The sequence below is a fragment of the Antrostomus carolinensis genome, unplaced genomic scaffold (assembly GCF_000700745.2).
Source record: "Antrostomus carolinensis isolate BGI_N321 unplaced genomic scaffold, ASM70074v2 scaffold32015, whole genome shotgun sequence".
Lineage (NCBI taxonomy): Eukaryota > Metazoa > Chordata > Aves > Caprimulgiformes > Caprimulgidae > Antrostomus > Antrostomus carolinensis.
In genome coordinates, this window is record NW_010314824.1 from 1 (window position 1) to 14,434 (window position 14,434).

At 38.6% G+C, this 14,434-nt stretch overlaps 1 protein-coding gene across 1 annotated transcript; it reads left to right on the top strand.

Moving 5' to 3' along the window:
- The first annotated feature begins 736 nt into the window (after positions 1-736).
- Positions 737-11,063, top strand: LOC104524798 (ribonuclease T2-like). The gene is made up of 6 exons (XM_010167783.2): positions 737-759; positions 4,144-4,248; positions 6,708-6,774; positions 9,148-9,203; positions 10,109-10,166; positions 10,989-11,063. Exons 2-6 carry the CDS (start codon positions 4,160-4,162, stop codon positions 11,061-11,063), a joined length of 345 nt encoding a protein of 114 aa, XP_010166085.1. The 5' UTR covers positions 737-759; positions 4,144-4,159.
- Positions 11,064-14,434: the final 3,371 nt, after the last annotated feature.

A 14,434-nucleotide genomic window follows, 5' to 3' on the forward strand; every position in this document is an offset into this window, starting at 1 on the left:
GCAGGGCGGGCTGAGGTGTGGTGCGGCCCCCGGTGCCGGGCAGGGAGGTCGGGTGTGGAAGCCTCTCTGCGCCCGCCTCCCCGCTGCTCTCTCTTGCCCCGCGCGTGGCCGGGCTGTGCCGGCAGCAGCCGCGCCGGGGAAAGGCAGCGCTCGGCTGCCCGAGCTGCTTCGGTGTCAGCTTTTTGCCTGTTGCCTCCAGTGAGGTTAGGGACTTGCAGGAGGTTAGGTGGGATTTGCAGGACTGGTGAGAGCTCCAGTCGTCTCGGGTTTCATTTCTTATGCCTTAAATTCCCTGTGAAGCAAATTTAAAGTCAGCCAAAGAAATTGCAGCATTTCCAAGAGTTGGAAAAACTCTGTTTATAGTTTTCCCTTTGTACACTTGTCATCAGCTTTGTGGCCTCCTGTCACTTGCAGGCATCCCTCTTCGGGTGCTCTGCGCTGTTGCATTCTTTACGATTTAAAAAATACCCTTGTAATACAATGTGGTGATTATTTATCTGGAGCAAGCACTCCAGGAAGTTAAATCGTACAGCGCTGTGCTAAAAGTCGAGCCGTGTGTTAGTTTGTATGCGAGGAAAGCAAGGTGCCGCCTTGGACTCCTCCGGGAAGCGGGTGGAAGCACAGCTCAGAGCACAGCACAGCACCAAGCTCCCCCCAGGCTCGCCCTAAAACCACTGCTGCGCACGTTCTGCTTTTAATTGTACCTTGTGAGAGAAGCAGTGAGAAAGTTCTGCTAAAAAATGTGCTGTATCAGTGCACGTGAGTATTGCATCTGAAAATCTTTGAGGTGCTTCTTGTTTTTAGGCAGCGCACAGGCTTGGGAAGAATGGTTTGGTGGGAGTGGGCTGTGGAGGTAAAAGTTGCCAGAGCTCAGAGCGTTGTTATAAATTAAGTTAATGCTTCTGGCACATAGTTTTGTAACTTGGCTGTCTGACTCGCTGTGGCAGATGTAGTGTGCGCTGCCTTGTTTGAGATGGCGCCAAGACCTTACATGTTCATTTTTGTGCTTTCAGATGTCAGGCTAGCTGCCCTAATTCTCATCTCTGGCCATTGTTGTCAACACCTGTCTGCATGCGTGCCATGCTGTTAGCTGTGTGAGTCCTCTCACTCATGTTTAAGGGCTCTTCTGTAGCCTCTTCTCTGCTCCCTAAGTCTATGTGCCTGAACTAAAGTGTAAACCAGGAAATTTTATATAAATGTGGGGTTTATTAGTCAAGCTAGTTGTTAAAAGCAAAAGAAGAAAATAAGGGAGTAGAATACAGGTAACTAATTGCTAGTGTCCAAAAGAAGCATATGCTATGTCAGCAGCCCCACCGAGATGGTATATTAGAATTCAAATTATAGTAAATGTGTTAAAGATTTCATCACAATTATTTACAAGTTCTCCCTCGTCCTTCCTAAATTTGGGCAGGCACTTTTGATACCAGCACTGATCAATGCTAAGGTAGCTGAAACTGTCCTTGTCCTGGCTAATTTACTAATACACAGAAACATGTTGTGCATTCATATCCAGGTATAGTAAACCAAGAGTCACTCCAAAGCTATTATTATTTAGAATTTTATCTATAGTGAAAATGAGTTGATAGCCTGGTTTCACATAATGATTTTATGTATCTGTGCGTATTTCATTTTGAAGTTTTAACTTTTCTTCATTACAAAGTTTTTGTGAACATTATGACTTTTTTATAACTATCATGATATGAAATCTCTGTTTCTTCTTATTACAGTAGAATTGGTGTAAGATTTGTTAATCTCTTCTTTATTGTATTTGTGGGATTAGTAATCCAGTGTAGTCTTTAGGGAAACAGAAGCAATTTTTATTAAAACTGGATGTGTTCTTACATCTTAGTTGTTAATACAGTTTTGATTGGGATGTGTATTTCCTCAAATGAGCATATGAGTGCTTTTCAGGTGAGACTGATGCACTTTTCACCTCCCACCATCAATGTCACGTATGAATAAAAGTTCAGCTTAAGTAAATCACTCATTCTGTTGTGACAGTGTAATGATAGCTGCAGTACTGGCTTCCAAGCTAAAACCTAAGAGATAGTTTATGTATTGTTTATGAGTGCAGAAAATATAATTTGTTACATAAAAGTTACAGATTCGGGGCCTTTCAGATCTGCTCACCGTCTCTCATGTCCCTGCGTTCTGGTTCCAGGGTGCAGAATAATACAGAATGTTGTGGTACTTTTTGCTCTCTGAAGAAATAAGCTTTTTGTAGGTAGGGCAGAATTTTACCTGAAGATTCCTTGCATCTCTCAGTGTTTTATCTTGGGTAGATAGTTTGTTAAGGTCTTGCTTGTTTGGTTATCAGTTGAAAATAACAGTAGATGAAATTGTAAGCAAATCTATAAGGTTGAATCTTGCATCATTAATTCCTACTGTTCAAGTGATGAGACCTGAGATCACTTTAAATGCGGAAGTCTTGGGGAAATTGTCTAGCTGGCAGTTAAGTACCTATTTGAGATTTATTTTTTTTTTTTGTACATTATGTGAATATATATCAATTTCTTTAATACAAAATCTCAGTCTTGCTTCAGCTAGCTTTTGTTAAAGATTAGTTCTACATTATCAATTGCTTTTGTATACAAGTAGTACACTCCAAATTATTTGAAGTTTTTTTATGCTCATCTTGCCTGGTGAGTGAAAATCCTTCAGACCTTTTTTAAGAAACTAGATCAGAAAATAAATGAGTTGCCAACTAAGATTTACATAGTAATATCTTCTATTAGGCCAAGCTGTTTACGTTGATAATATGGCCATTACAAATTAGAGAGGCATTAACCTATGAAATAAATGAATAGCTTAAGGGCTGTAGTTTCTTCACAATTTAGCAAAATCTTGTAGTAAATCTAGCTGGTTAACTGTTACGGCTGTTGCCCAAACCCCTCACCAGTGTTGAAATCTCAACATGTTTTGCAAGCTGGGAGGCTGCCTCCTGCATCCGTCCGCTCTGCCACAGCGTTTGCAGAACTGCAGGGTAGAGCTTTTGGGGGGCTGCAGGCTGGGTCCAGAACCACCCAATAATGGGGAGAAAATGGACTCTTGTTTATAATGGGCCATGGGTCAGAATTACACTGAATTTCCTGAAGTTAACCTTAATGGCTGAATCAGCAGTGTCTTAACTGGTGTCAAAACAGGCTTTGCTTAACTGTTATCAGAAAGGATTAATTTTAAAACCTTCATAGCAAAAAGAGATATGACTTGTATAGTGAGCGATCTCAGAGGGGGCACATAGGTTACACGCAGTGTCTTGTGCTTTTTTCAGGGTTCTCAAAATGAGAAAATGGGAAAGTAGGTTTGCTGAGGCATTAATAATTGCATGTAAATACATGCTTGTACATCTATTTCTGGCATCTAGGAGGTGGCATCTGTGAAATGGCTGGTGGATACCGGAGGCAGCTGGGGTTTTTTTTGACCTGTGTCAAGTGAAAGTCCTCCTGTTGGTGAAAGTTAAGCTGATTTGGTTGTTTTATTTTTCTCTCCCCTAATTTCTAGGGTTCATGAGGCAGTAGGCAGAACGTGTGTGGTTTCGTAGAGGCTGTCTCAGGTTTGTAACAAGAACAGAAACTAATCTGGTTTTAGCAGCAATTTTTTTAACATCAGTTTAGTAGTCAGCTGGCATTTAGAGAGAATTTCATCCTTGCACATAATACTCCACTTCTAATGAGTTTCTAATATTAGCTTTGGTCAATCTGACATCAATATTCAATGTTCAACTTTCTTTAATAAATCACTTCACACATTTGAGCTGCCCACGAGTCTTACATTAATGTGATTACATTAATTACATTAATGTAATGAGTCTTACATTACATAAAGTATGGTTGCATAGAAGATTTATGTATCTCTGTTTATTGGGAAGTGTCTCTATTGTGACTCTGCAAGTAAAGAGAGAAAAAAAAAAAAAGGAACCTGTGGTCTCACCCTTGATGCCCTTAGTTTATAAAAACTAGCATGCAAGCTGGGGAATCAGGCACAGCATTGAAAGTGATCCTCATTTTACCCATGGTTGTAAATCTAGTCTACACTTGATGTTACCTGCTGTTTCCAAGATAGTTGTGTTTTTCTGCATTTTATTACTTGCAATTTAGTGCATTGGATAAGTAACAAGATTTCTTCTTTAACACCTTTTTGCAGCTACTTGATTAACAAAATGAAGCCTGCAAAGCTGCACTATTGGATTCTGGGTTGGTTTTCTATGACATTATGTTGTTGGTGTACTTCAGATAAATTCACTCAAAGGTAAGTTTATGCTTTAAAAAGAAATCTCTGACAGTTCTTTAAGTGCAGAACAGAATAGTTTAACTTCTAATGAATGTAACTTTTATTACTTTATTATGTGCTATTTTTGATGTGTTATTCTTCCCCTAGGTGACTGGTAAAATGAGGCATCTACATTAACTGGGGGAGTGGAGGTCATACCTAAGAAAAGCATTACATTTATTAATGTGTCACTATGAAAAAAAAAGAGGGAAACTTAAATTACATTCATTGCACTTAAAAACTTTGCAATCTTGCTTTAAATGAATCATTTAGACTTGTGATGTAGTAATGACAAAAAACATAAATTATTTTGGAACCTCTAACAAACACTGGAATCATCCCTATGGCATGAATTGCACCAGCTGTTACACTGTATACTTTTTTTTTTCTTGCTATTTTCTCAGTTGCAATTATTTTAAGTTCCTTTTCATACAGCATCCCAACTAGGGCTATATCAGTGCCATGCAGCCTTTTGGTGGCTGTTGCACTTGGCAAAATCTGAGCTTGAATGCCAATGGGCCGTGGGGGAACTCATGCCCCAGATCACACCCTCTTGTGGTAAAAGCTCAAATTCGTATTGCATTATATTAGGAAATAAACTTTTCTCCTTCCTTTCAGTATTTTGTCAAGAAAATGGCTAAGGGTGCTCAGTTCAGTGCTGAACTTCATATAACGGCTACATTGCAGCTGGTTGGTAGCTTAGTCACTGTGCTGAGGTTCCTCGAATCCCCAGGACTCGGCCTGTGGCTTCACTGTCTTGGCGGCAGAGGTAGCTCTACAAGCACAGGGCAGGATAACTCTGCTCAAAAAAGGGGGAAATATCCCTGGAAGTGGAGAGGTATTGAAAATGGCTTTCCTTGGATTCCAGTTCTGAGCTTAAGTTTCTAAAACTTACTCTATTTAATAACCAAATTTTTCTGACCTCTCCTTAGCCAAAAAGTGTCTTCTAGGAGAACTTGTTTTGACTTGAGTGTTGTTGCAGAAGTTCAGCTGCTATTTCAAATACAGATGAAAGACGGTATATTTCTAAGCAAGGACTTTTTAAGGCGAGGAAACTAACTGCTCTACAATATTGGTTCAGGTTTCCACAGCAGCAGTAAAGACCAGTTAGAAATGTTCATAGTTTTCATTGTGGCTATGCCTGATCTGTTCCAGAGCTGTTCTGCTAAATTATTGAAAAGCCACAGATGCATGTGAATGCTTAAGAGAAAATGTGGCCACTGCAAACTAGCATAACTAGAGGGGGAAAAAAAATTGGGAAGTAATGTAACATGGGAGCATCCCTACTTCCTCAGGTTAAGAAGAATTAGCTTTCTCATATTTTTTCTTATATAACCTCTGGCAAGCACTAATGAAGGACACATGGCTATTAGCTTCCAGAGAACAGCAATTTGTTTTGACAGTACCGTGCTATAGTGCTGTCAGGTTGAACAATTTACGGTTCTGTTTTTGTTGATTTTCCCACTTCCTGTTCTATTTAATCACTTAGTGTGGTTGTGTAATGGCTGAATATATCTACTGTAGTGTCTGAAGCAACAGGATTTTTTTGTACTTCTAGTTTATCCAGAATAAGTCTGTTCCAAACTGTTGGAAAGTGCCTCTGTAGAAGTGGCAAAGACATAGAAGTGACAAAGAAGTGGCTTCCAACACTTTTTTTTTTTTTTAAAGCTTTTTTTTTTTTTTTCCCTCTGAATATGAATAAGACAGTACTGATGCCTCTGTGAGTTACAGATCTCTTTACTCTAAGAGGCTTTTGTAAAATATGGGATATTCCTTCTTTAGTTCTTCCTTAGGTAACCTTATCAATGTGTCACAGTTTGATTATTTATTAAATGTTTAAAAATTCCTTAATTTATAGTAAGCATTTAAAAAATTAAATGTCTATAAAATAAAGTTAGCATTTTTGAGATTTATGCTCTTTACTTTTTATTCTGATTTTTTTCTTTAAAAAAAAAAATCTAAGAGGTTGGAGACACTTGCAAGGGTGTCAACTCCATCACTTGTGGTTGTTTGTAGTCTTTCTTTTCTAGAAGAGTAGTTACAGTGGCAAGCATGTTGTGTACTTTTTTCAGCTAATATACTCGTCAAGGGGAATTAGAAGATTTTTAACATCCTCAACAAAGATACCTTTTTTTTTTTATATTGTTGTAAAAATCTTGCCAGTAAGCAACAGAACAGCCTGTTTCTTCCGTGTTTAAGAAATGGAAAGCATATGGACATAGGATGCTAGGAGTGGAATTTGTTTAACAATGCGCGGGGGGGTGGTTATTAGCAGGTTGTCCTGCTGTGTTTGGAGTTCTCAAGTATTGTGATAGAAGTGATAAGCAACAACCTCTAAAATCAGTGCATTGTGCTAGTAAAAGCGTTGTGCTGCTGGCTGAAGGTATTGCTCTTTTTAAAATACTTGAGGAAAAATATATTTGTCTGTCTTTCTCCAGTGACAACCACCCTCATACCTGGAAAAAACTGTATCTTGCTCATCATTGGCCAGTGACTGTATGTAAGGTGAGATTTTTGTGTTTTGTTCTCTTTTACCTTGACAAAGGTAGCCTTGGACAATAAATGTTTGAAAACAGAATGAATAAAGCCCATCAAGCATTTAATCTTGCTTATGCCTGTATCTTTAGAAAAGCTTTTGCTGATCTTGGTGTAACTTTTGCTACTTCACCTGCACTCCAGAGTAGCAGTAAACGAGACAAGATTGTGGTGTGTTACAGATGTAATAGTCCATGTAGGACATCCTATACACTAAGCCTTAATTGCTTGTTACATATTTTTGTGGTGTCTTGTAAGTTGTAAACTTAATCCTAGACTCTCACCAGACCCTGTAAGGAGACTTGCCTGCCTTGGCTGACTGAAGACAGCAAATTAGTATTTGAACTGACTGCTGCACAACAAGTTTTACCTTATTAATGTTGGCTCCAGCATTTTAATAATAAGTCATCAAATATGGATTCAGTCAGGAAGAAGAGAGCTATAAAGCTGTTATGGAAGGTGTCTTTGAGCATTTCTGTATTTGAGGGGTGGGAAACAAAAATGAGCACAACCTTCTTACAAATGTCTGTCAAAAGCATATATTGTAATACTATTACAATAGTATTATTTGAAAATACGCATTTGTAACTCTGTTTCAAGTCAGTGGTTCCCTGAGGTTGAATTAATCCTTCAGCAATCAGTGTATGATAAACAGGAAGGCTGGTAAGAAGTGGTTTTGCAGAAGCAGCAGGTGTAGCCAGCTTCTCTACTAGCAAACTAACATTGGTTCGTTTTATGATATTTATTTAAAGTGAACATTGGAAAAATACTATGGCTAGAATTAAAAAAGAGGATGAATGAAACTAGCCAAAGCAAGCAGGGTGAGAACTAATGCGTTGTAGGTTGCATTTACCTCATAGTTCTGCCAACACACAGCGTGACGCCAAGAGCCTGATGAAATGTATAGGAGAAACTGCTAATAAAGTTAGTGCCATGACAGGGGAGAATTGATTCCAAATTTAAAATACTCTAGGCTTGCCTTTAGCAGGTCTGGGAACTGTGGTTAAAGATTGGAGAAGGAGCACAATTGTACTGTTCTTGTTACCTCCCTCGGTTGAGTGAGCTGGTTCGCTGTCAGGTTGTTTTTCAGCTGCTGGCTATTAATTTGCTGTATTTTGGGCTAGATGGCTGAACTTTTTCAGCTCTACAAAGCTTGTGTCATGACAGGAGCGATATTGTTTAGGCATTAGCAGTATGTGTTTGTTGAAAATATTCCTTTCAGGAAAAAAAGCTGTTGCTGGGTTTAATTGCTTCTATTATAGGTGGCAAGAGAGGAGAGGAAGGAAATGGGCACAGAACAAGCAAGTCTTGCAGAGCTGGCAGTTTTGCTGCCACTGGCCTGTGGCGTGTGGAAGGCAATTAGTGAGATTACAGGCCTCTCTCTGCTCTTCTCTACGCTCTGCTTTTGCTCTGGCATCACATAAAAGGCATTGTGGCATAATTAAGACAGGATGCAGAGCTGAAGAGGAAAGCTATTATTATGGGGAAAGGTCTGAAGAGCTTGTTACTTAATGGAGAAAAGTGTTTACTAAAGAGAGGCATAATTACTGAGCAGAATAATCAGAGAAAATACAGCAATGGTATTCTATGATGTGTGAACGTTAATTTTTTGTTTGTTTGTTTGTTTTTTCAGGAATATGTGCTCTGCTCTAAACAATATTTAATGTGTAGGCTATTTCTCCTGCATTATCAAAAGTTTTGACTGGAAGCTTTTTTTTTCTGTAGGAATTTATATAGTCTTTCTTCTTGTCTCCATTCCCTTGTCCCTCAAGTAAAAATATTTTTAAAATATTTTCTAACAATTTTACTTTGAATAAGCAACCTATTCCATCTCTTCTTTTTATTTTTCCCTTTTTAATACTACAACAAAACTACTCCTGGATGCTTAATGATGGTTGTGTGCTTGTCTAATATTATAGTTTATTTTGATGGTTTTTATTTTAATGGCTCTGCATTCCTTCAAAAGATCTGATGATGAAAAAAATACAGACAGCTGCCATCTGGAGTATGGTAAATACAGATTTAGCTCCATTCACTTAACATGGATCAGGCTACTTTCTGTTACCTCAGAACCTGTCCTTTGTCTTCTTTTTACACTGCCTGTTCAGGATACTCACTTGATCTACATCAGAACTTTAATGCCAGTTGGTCTGTGTTAAGTGGTACATGATTCATGATAGCTTCAAGTAACTGGAGTTCGCCAGTTCCTGATTCGGGCAAGCAAAAGTTCTCATGTCTCTAACTAGAACCTTGGATCACCAGCGAATGAGCTTTTATTTTTTTCATCTAAACCTTTATCCACGGACACATATAACAAATATTCTTTATTTTTGTTTTTCACAGATGAGTGCTAATGATTGTCAAGACCCTCCACAGTACTGGACAATCCATGGACTGTGGTATGATCACAGAATGTTTTTATTTCCACCTGGAAAGGAACAATCAAGTTCTGTACCATGATATTGAATGCTTTTCTTTGAGGGCTTTATCTGTCTGTTTTTATGACTCCTTGAAACAAAAGCCTTCATTTTGTTGGAAATCAAAGCCCTATGGTTTGATATAAAACTTAAATGCACTTCTGTATCTCTTGACTTGCTGAGCTCCTGAAATACTCTTGCCACATGAGCATTTTATTTATACAACTCCTTATAAGATCAGTAATGTTCTCAAACAGAAAGGGAAGTATAGTTTCTGAGTACACAGGACTTGTTAATGTCTCATGACTGCTTGTGGCTTTAAATATCTTAACTCAGCACAAATATTGCAAAAGTACAGGAAAAACTAATTTGCTTCAAAGGAATCAATTCACTGGAATTGGTGTCAATGGCAGCAATTCAGAGTCTTTCCTGACAAATAGAGGGAAAAATTCAGTACAGGAGTTTAAGCTATGTGTCCTGGAAAGGTGAACAGCATTATGTCTAGGTTTCCAGCGAGTGTCTTGGTGATACTTGCAGAATCATCACTTGGTGCAGTGGTTGAGGAGGTCAGTGTCATTAGTGACATCATGTGCAAGACCCTTCCATATCATTTAGTTCCCCTCTTTTGTCTTTTACATGGAGTGAAGGGAGTAGAGGGCCTAATGAAGAGCCTTTGCATGAGAAATGTATTGACCATAATTAATGTCTTGAATTTTTATTTCTAAACCACTGTAGATGCTGATGGGTTACTTGCATTTTTAAATAAAATCTCTAGCTATGATCCTGCACATTTAAAATGCAGACTAATGGTGTAGAAGAGAATGCTGTTAGTTACCATTAGTGAGTTACAAGGCATCTTTTTTTCACTTTTTATTTTGCTTCCCTAGGCCTGACAAAACTGAAGACTGTAATAGGACATGGCATTTCAATGTCACTGAGATCAAGGTATTTATTTAAAACAAAAACAGTCATACTAAGCAGAGCTGAGTGCAATTACTTTTACATATCCTATATGCAAAATCTCTAGTTTATAATGTATCACTCTTAATGTTTAATGAGAGGTATGATCCTCTCCTGCACTCCATAAATTCATTAGGTGCTTCTGGTACTATTTGAAGTTGCAGTGCTTGCAGTGCTCATTAGCAGCTGTTTCTACTTGATTTTGTAGTCGTGTGGTTTGACTCATTCAGCCACATCCTCCTTAAAAAAAAATCTAGAGAACATAGGTGGTGGATCTGCAGTGGCAAAAAGTACCTGTGAAAAAGACGTTACAGTCAGTTCATGTTCTCTCTTCTATTTTCTACTGCAAAGCCAGAGCACAGAAAATACACAACAGTTCAGATTACATTTTTCTGTGTGTTTCCTCACAGGGCATTAGTCCTTTTTTATTATTTTTTTTTAAATTTAAAAAAAAAAATCTGTATTTCATTAAAATGTGTTGTAAATGGGGATAGGAGGCTTGAGCTGACAAATGTAAAAAGCTGCATGATTGAACAACTTCTTCAGGGACAGTTGAGGGAAAAATCTTGCTTTGAGGCAGTGTGTTGGTATTCAGATATTTAGGTAGTCGTACCTACCTGTTACCTCCAACAACAGCATTTTCAGAATATTGGAGAAAAAGACCTTTTATTTTTCTGTGAATAAATGTTTCAGTTGGGTATGTTGAACGATGATGTTTCAGTTCTAGAAAATATATCGATATCGGTAGATTGTGTAATAAATAGCTGTTCACACTGTAGGTGTATTTATTAATTGTGATATTTTTAGGATCTTATGTCAGACATGAGACACTACTGGCCTGATGTGCTTCATTCATCTCTGAATCGCACCCATTTCTGGTGAGTACAAAAAAAAAACCCTAAAATAATGTCTAAGAAGTATTTTGGATATTATTTTATTTAAAAAAACAAACAAACAAACAAACAAACAAAAAAAACCAACAAACAAACCTGTCTGAGTTAGTAATTCTTCAGGTGAGATGATGTGCATGGGAAACAATGTCCAGGAGGCCACTGAAAGCAATGTGTCTTGTCAGTCTCATTTACAAAATAAGTCTGTTTTCTTGTTAGAGCACGTGCAAAATGCAGCTGTTAGAGAGAGCTATGACAGAAGTTTTGGAGAAATGAAACTTAGTGTGAGAGAGAGAGAATTAATTTTCTCTCTTTGTCCCCAGGGAGGAGAAGTAGCTGCTGTTGACATATGAAATTTGAATAGCAGTAGCACTCCTGGGACATCACAGCTGCCTGTAAGAGCAGTTTCCAGGCCTCTTTTCCTAGCTCTGCTATGTTGCTTGTCTTGAGAAACTTTTCCTTTTGGGCTTTCTCACAGAGGGTTAAATGGAAAAATAGGATGCATTGGGTCATCCTAGCCACTTCTCTACAGAATTCTCTCTTTTTACTTACTTTCCTAGCAGCCTAAAATCAGAGCTGGGAATTTATTTAGAGATCGACCTCCTTGGCTCATGGGAAGGGAGGAGGAGATTTTGATCTGCCCTGACAACAGTGCTGTTTTCCTTTTTCTCCATGTTTCTCTGTGTTTCTGAATAATCAGGTACTTGGGCCAAAGGGTGATACAGGTGGTATTTGAGTTTGTGCAGGCTTTAGTTTGAGGGCATTATTTTAAACTAAAATCAGTAGCCATTCAAGTTAGTTTCCTGAGCCATGAGCTGCATCAGCCAAGGTATGGTTATGCAATTTGTTCTTCCAGATCTACAGTGAAAGTGTAACATCAGATAAGAAACAGAGCACATAGCTGGAGGCAGTAGCATCTAAAGCCATCTCAACTATCATAAGTTTTGCTTTGGATTGGATGACTGTTTCCTCCCTGTGTCTCTAGGGAAAAGCTTTTGAAGGGAATGTGCATCTCTTAGTCTTGTCCTCAGAGTCTTAAACTGATTCTGGAAGTGTCTTATGGCAACCTAAACTTCTAACTGTCAGAAGTGGTGGCCTCACTTTTTCATCCCTCCACTCTGTTCTTGCACTGTGCAGAGGAGGGCATGACTGCTTGTTTCTGTGGTGGCATAAGTTTGTGCAACCTTAAACTGTTCCTGGAATTAGAATAAGAAAAATATCTTGCAAGTCTAGCATCTCCCATGCCCTGGCCACCTACCTCTTAATAAAAACAGGGGCATACCTGTCCTTATTTTACTAACAGATGTATTTTAGTAGGCAGCAGGTACAAACAGATACAATCAAAACCTTTTCCCTTTCAGTTCAGGGCTAGCAAATAGCTCTTATTTCAATGCCTAGAAGTATAATTTGAAATATCTTAAAAGCAATACAAAAGTCAGGTTGTAACACTGTAACTAATACTTTGATTGACAGAATAATTCACTCCCTTTCAGTAAGTGTACTGCAATTGGCAGGTCTAACTGCACAGCTTTTGTACATGCAGGCTTTTAAGCCAGCTGAAAGCCAGTAACATCCCAGTGTACATCTCCCTTCAGTTAAAACTGTATTTACTTGAAAATTAAAAAAAAAGAAAAAGATATAATCTCTATAGTGTAAAAATACCAATGCAGCAGAAATAAGAATCTGAAAATAAAACTGATTATTGACAATTTTAATTGCTGTAGACTAAAGGCATCTTAATTGGGTAAAAAGCACGAACAGTGACAAGCAAAATGGATATTAAATATCTTAGCATATCACATAAGGCTTTTCCCAGACTGCTATAATAATTGTGTAGTATGTTTTTTCCTGGCCTTATCTCTAACTGTAGCCCTGGCTTAAGAGGATAGGGAAGGAATCTTCCTGGTGATTTTAGTGTGGCTGTAAGTACTTCTGTAAAGGTAATTGCACATCTCTGTTTACCTTGTTAACTTATGAACTGTGACAATTGCCATCCAAGAGTTTGAACTGAACAGGATAGAATGCCTTGATAAGGGACAAAGGGTTATGTGTGCTTTGTAGCTCAAAATGTATTCACTGAAACCATCCCTTTTATAGTAGTTAATTATTTATTTGACCAAATAAAAATGTCTAGACCAAGAGAGTCAGGATCAGTTTATACGTATGATACAGAAGAAGGAACAAGTCTTTAGCCTGTATGACAGCTGGGTGTCCCTAATCATCTACATTTTGTGAGCAGCACTTGCAACTGTGCTTTACAGACCTTCTTTATTCCTACCCTAATAATGAGCCAGTCTTCAAGCTGGGTGGTTTCTATAATCCTTGGACCCACCTGGTAGGCTCCTAACTTTGTCTCTTATGTCTGTTTGACTTTGTGCTTGGGGAAACTCTGTGCTTGTGCATAACAGGAAGCAAAATGTCTTTGAGGTTCAGCTTCCTTTCCACACAGCTGAATTGTACTAGTTTAATTCCTTTGCATTTCTGCAGCCCCCTAAGACTTCATTTGTAGGACTTAGCTTTGAGGTAAGCAAATATAATATTCATTCTTAATAGCACCATAGAGAAAATGGTAGAGAAGGACAAGTTATACAGTGGAACCTAATCTAGTGCTGTAAGCCCCACTTCTGTGTGCCTGCCAAAGCTCTTGTGTCCTACAAGGAGGAAACAACGTTCAGCAAAGTTCTTGACAGCTAGCATATGTGCTCTGTGCTACTGCCTAGCTCATGAGTACAAGAGGTGCAGAAGGACAGGTGGCCTTCATGAATGCAGGCAGCTGTGTTTTGTGTCCTTGTGCCACTCAGCTGTGAGCTGAGGCTCAAGTGGAATTACCTTGTCTTATTGTGGTCTAGGTGAAGGATAATATGTCTCAGTGAATAACATTGAGACATTAATTCTTTTGATTTCTAAACAAATTATTTTATGTTATTCCCTGGTACCTGCAGCTCCTTCATTTCCTAACTGCTTCAGTTTGCATTTAAATGGAAGAGGTGAAGGTGAGATTTCATATGCCTTTGCTGAATGGTCAGAATTAGCTATATCTGCATCGTCATTTTTTTTCACATAGCTGTGCTGCAAGATGAAGTGACACTGTCAAGAGTGTCACTTCTTAAAGTTTCAGTAACTGTTTTGTGGTTATTCTAAAGTAGCTCTCTATTCTGGAAGCTCACAGGATTGATTGAAAAACTTGGGCCCAGTGTATTCTTGGCTTGATGCAGCTGATGATGCATGGACACTGTGGGTAGCTCTGTGTATTTTCACTTGGGATCCCCACAGCACTGGGGGGGGGATTGCCTGAGCCCTGTGATCAGTGCAAACTGGACCAAACTACTCCAATAGAATCACAGAACGTTGTGAGTTGGAAGG